Source organism: Glycine soja, chromosome 11 (assembly GCF_004193775.1).
Source record: "Glycine soja cultivar W05 chromosome 11, ASM419377v2, whole genome shotgun sequence".
NCBI lineage: Eukaryota > Viridiplantae > Streptophyta > Magnoliopsida > Fabales > Fabaceae > Glycine > Glycine soja.
Genome location: NC_041012.1, coordinates 53416411 through 53419772, shown reverse-complemented (window position 1 = coordinate 53419772; position 3362 = coordinate 53416411). Strand labels below are relative to the sequence as shown.

At 40.2% G+C, this 3362-nt stretch overlaps 1 protein-coding gene across 1 annotated transcript; it reads right to left on the bottom strand.

Moving 5' to 3' along the window:
- Positions 1-1045: 1045 nt before the first annotated feature.
- Positions 1046-3130, bottom strand: LOC114374605 (D-3-phosphoglycerate dehydrogenase 2, chloroplastic-like). Its single transcript, XM_028332270.1, has one exon. It carries the CDS (start codon positions 2987-2989, stop codon positions 1229-1231), a length of 1761 nt encoding a protein of 586 aa, XP_028188071.1. The 5' UTR covers positions 2990-3130; the 3' UTR covers positions 1046-1228.
- Positions 3131-3362: the final 232 nt, after the last annotated feature.

Sequence of the window (3362 nt, the reverse complement as noted above, 5' to 3'; positions counted from 1 at the left end):
TCCCTTTTCCTTTTATAAGATAATAAAGAATGAGAAATGCTAATTTGTACAAATGAGAATTGATTATGCATAGCTTCTTGCCACGCCATCTCTGTTTCTGAATCAGGTCATTAACCATTCAACCTTCCCTTCCCTCTTTGCTTTTGTGTCTTCTTAAAATATTAATCTTTCCCGTGAATTAGATTTACTTAATTGATTTAAGAACGATTTTGTTTCAGACGTTTTAAAGAAAAAATGAATTTATTTATTTTTTGAAAGGTATACAGCTCTAAGACAAGTAGTGTCCAAACCTGCATGACAACAAAGAATAAAAACCCTTCCGAGACACAACCCCTTTACAATTACATGCAACACCCCTAAACAATTATTATTTGAATCTCCTCTCGTAAGAAAAATGTAAATAGCAAGTTTACCTCATTAGCAAGTCTACTTTCACACGTTTGGGATTTCAAACATACTTTTTAATATATTATTTAATGGTTTTTTTCCTTAATTTTATAGTTATTAATAAATTTTAACTAATAATAAAATGTGTTAGAAATAATATATTAAAAAGTGTATTATTAGCCTTTTTTTTTTGTTTTTCAGGAAAATTGATTTTACAACTTTAACTAAAAAGATCTTGGAGAATATATAGATAATGGAAAAGATTGGAATGAATAAATAAGATATTAAGGTTAGCCAACAAATTAGTAGTTCTGGATCTGAGAACAATCAACTCTGTCACAAGGTGACCCGTATTTAACCTCCTAATAGATCCAATTCGTAAGTGACGACATTACCAATTTACCAACAACAGTTACAAGCGAAAGTTAGTGACATTACCAACGATCTATATACATTTTTTTTTACAAAACTATTTATGCATACATGATATAATGCTTTATTGGGTAAACATCGATCCTAATAGTAGATCCGCAAATCTGATACATTATACAAAGCTCTCTAGTGAGAAAACATCCTAATCGTAATTATAAAAGAAAAATACAAGAATTTATTGTATAAAAAGAAATTGGCATTGTCGATTTGTCGTATGCACCAACTCAAACTCAAATATATAGAATTATATTGTATTCCTAAAACAATAAGCAGGGAAGTAACTGTGCGAGTGCAACGAGAATAATAACAAAAGACAAGAATTTATTAAGCAAATAGAAACCTTGAGCTAGCCGTTTATTTATTTAATTTGAGTCGTACGTACGGCATATAATGATGGTTGGAAGGCTAGCTAGAGTTTGAGAAAGACAAAGTCTTGGATAGCAGGAAGCGATCCTATATGTTGAAGAGCTTCCTTGCTTGGTTCTTCATCGACACCAATAGCCACAATAGCCATCTTTCTCCGACATGTCCTTCCCAAACTCATAAAGCTAACATTGATGTTGTGCTGACCCAGTATAGTTCCAACGCGCCCAATCATACCTGGCTGATCCACCTGCCGGTACAGTATAAGGTTCCCCTCTAAGCTCACATCGACATCAAAGGAGCCCACACGTGTGAGGTGGGGGCTACCGTACTTGACTTTTCCCTCTATGCTAATTACATTTGATATCTGTAGCTGGATTGAATCAATTAGTTCCACGCCAGCTATTATTTCCTCGCTTATGCGAACCCCCTTCTCCTTGGCAATGAAGTCAGCATTTACCAAGTTGATGGCTGAATTGGACGTGGGTTCAATGAGGCCTTTTATGATCATGGCTCGCAAAAGTCTAGTGTCCAAATCAGCTGATCGATAAACCACCTTCACATCTCTTGATTCTGATACCAACTGCACAGCTACCCGCCCCAGCTTCTCTGCCAGCACGACATATGGAGCCAGTTCTGCGACCAGCTCGGTTGGAACCGCTGGAGCATTCACCGCTCTGGCTGAAAGCTCCCCCTTCAATGCTCCCATTACAGCCTCTGCTATTTCAATGGCCACACCCTCCTGTGCCTCTTTTGTGCTTCCTCCAAGGTGAGGTGTTACCGTCACTTTCTCGTGCTTCACTAACTTACTATCTTTGGCCGGGGGCTCCTCCGTGAACACATCAAGTGCTGCCTCAGCAACTGTTCCATCGTCCAGGGCTCTTACCAAGTCATCTTCGTCGATCACTCCGCCTCTCGCGACGTTGATGATGCGCGCTCCTCTCTTCATCTTTGCGAAACTAGTGTGGTTGAATATCTTGTGGGTGGAAGGAATGAGTGGCATGTGGAGAGAGATGAAATCCGCGTTGGAGATGGCCTCATCGAAGGACACAAGATGGACCCCAATAGCACTCGCTCTGTCCGCAGAGGCATAGGGATCATGCGCAACCACGTTCATTCCCAACGCTGCTTTTGCACGCCGCGCCACTTCATATCCCACTTTTCCAAATCCCATTATCGCCACTGTCTTCCCAACCATAGAAACACCAACGTACTTGTTTCTCTCCCACTTGGAAGCTTTCATGGAGGCATCAGCCCTGGCAACGTTTCTTGCCATGGCAGCAAGGTGCGCGATGGCAAGCTCTGCAGCAGCGACAGTGTTGGAGGTGGGTGCGTTGACGACGATGCAACCAAACTCGGTGGCAGCCTGGAGGTCCACGTTGTCAATGCCTACACCAGCTCTTCCCACAACCTTTAATCTTCCTTTGGAAGCTTGGAAGACCTCTCTTGTGACCTTGGTGGCGCTCCTCACGATTAAAGCGTCGCAACATGAGATCTTTGAGCAGAGCTCCTCGGGTGAGAGATCATACGCGCATTCAACGTCGCCCCATTCGCGTAGCACTTTAAGCCCTGCTTCACCAAGTTTCTCGCTCACCAATATAATATTATTGTTGCTGCTGCTCTTGTCCTTAGACTTGGACGTCTCCAAAACATTGTTCGTAAGCAAGGCGCCGCGATGAGAGGAGAGCCTCATGACCGAATTGCCGTTGAAGAATGAAACAGCAGAGGCTCTTCTTCTTCTGCTGCTGCTGCTGCACCTGTCGCTACAGTACTGTGAAAAGGTGAAGGTCGCTTTGGTACACGCCATCAAATTAATTTTCAGCTTTCTCTCTTAATTTTTCTGTTTTAGTGGAACATGTTAACGTTAAGCAACACACTTTGTCTTTGATCTAGCTTGGCTTGGCTATAAATGCTAATGTAAAGCCAACCAGGAGCAGGAACAAAGGGAGAGAAATTTATTCGCCCCTGGTTTAGTGTGCTTTCTCTTGTTTTACAAATATATTATTTTAAATGTGTAATGGAGATAAGCTTGTTAATTTTAAATATTATATATCTTCCTTTATCACATCCTTTTTTTTATTTTATTTTATTCATTTTCCAACATAAACAAATATTATAATACTTTAAAACTTCTTTTAATAATTTGTTATAATTGTTAAATAAAGTTATAATTGTCAATT

What these genes read in the sequence shown, in the direction of transcription:
- LOC114374605 (XM_028332270.1), bottom strand. Translation starts at nt 2,989, where the DNA reads ATGGCGTGTACCAAAGCGACCTTCACCTTTTCACAGTACTGTAGCGAC.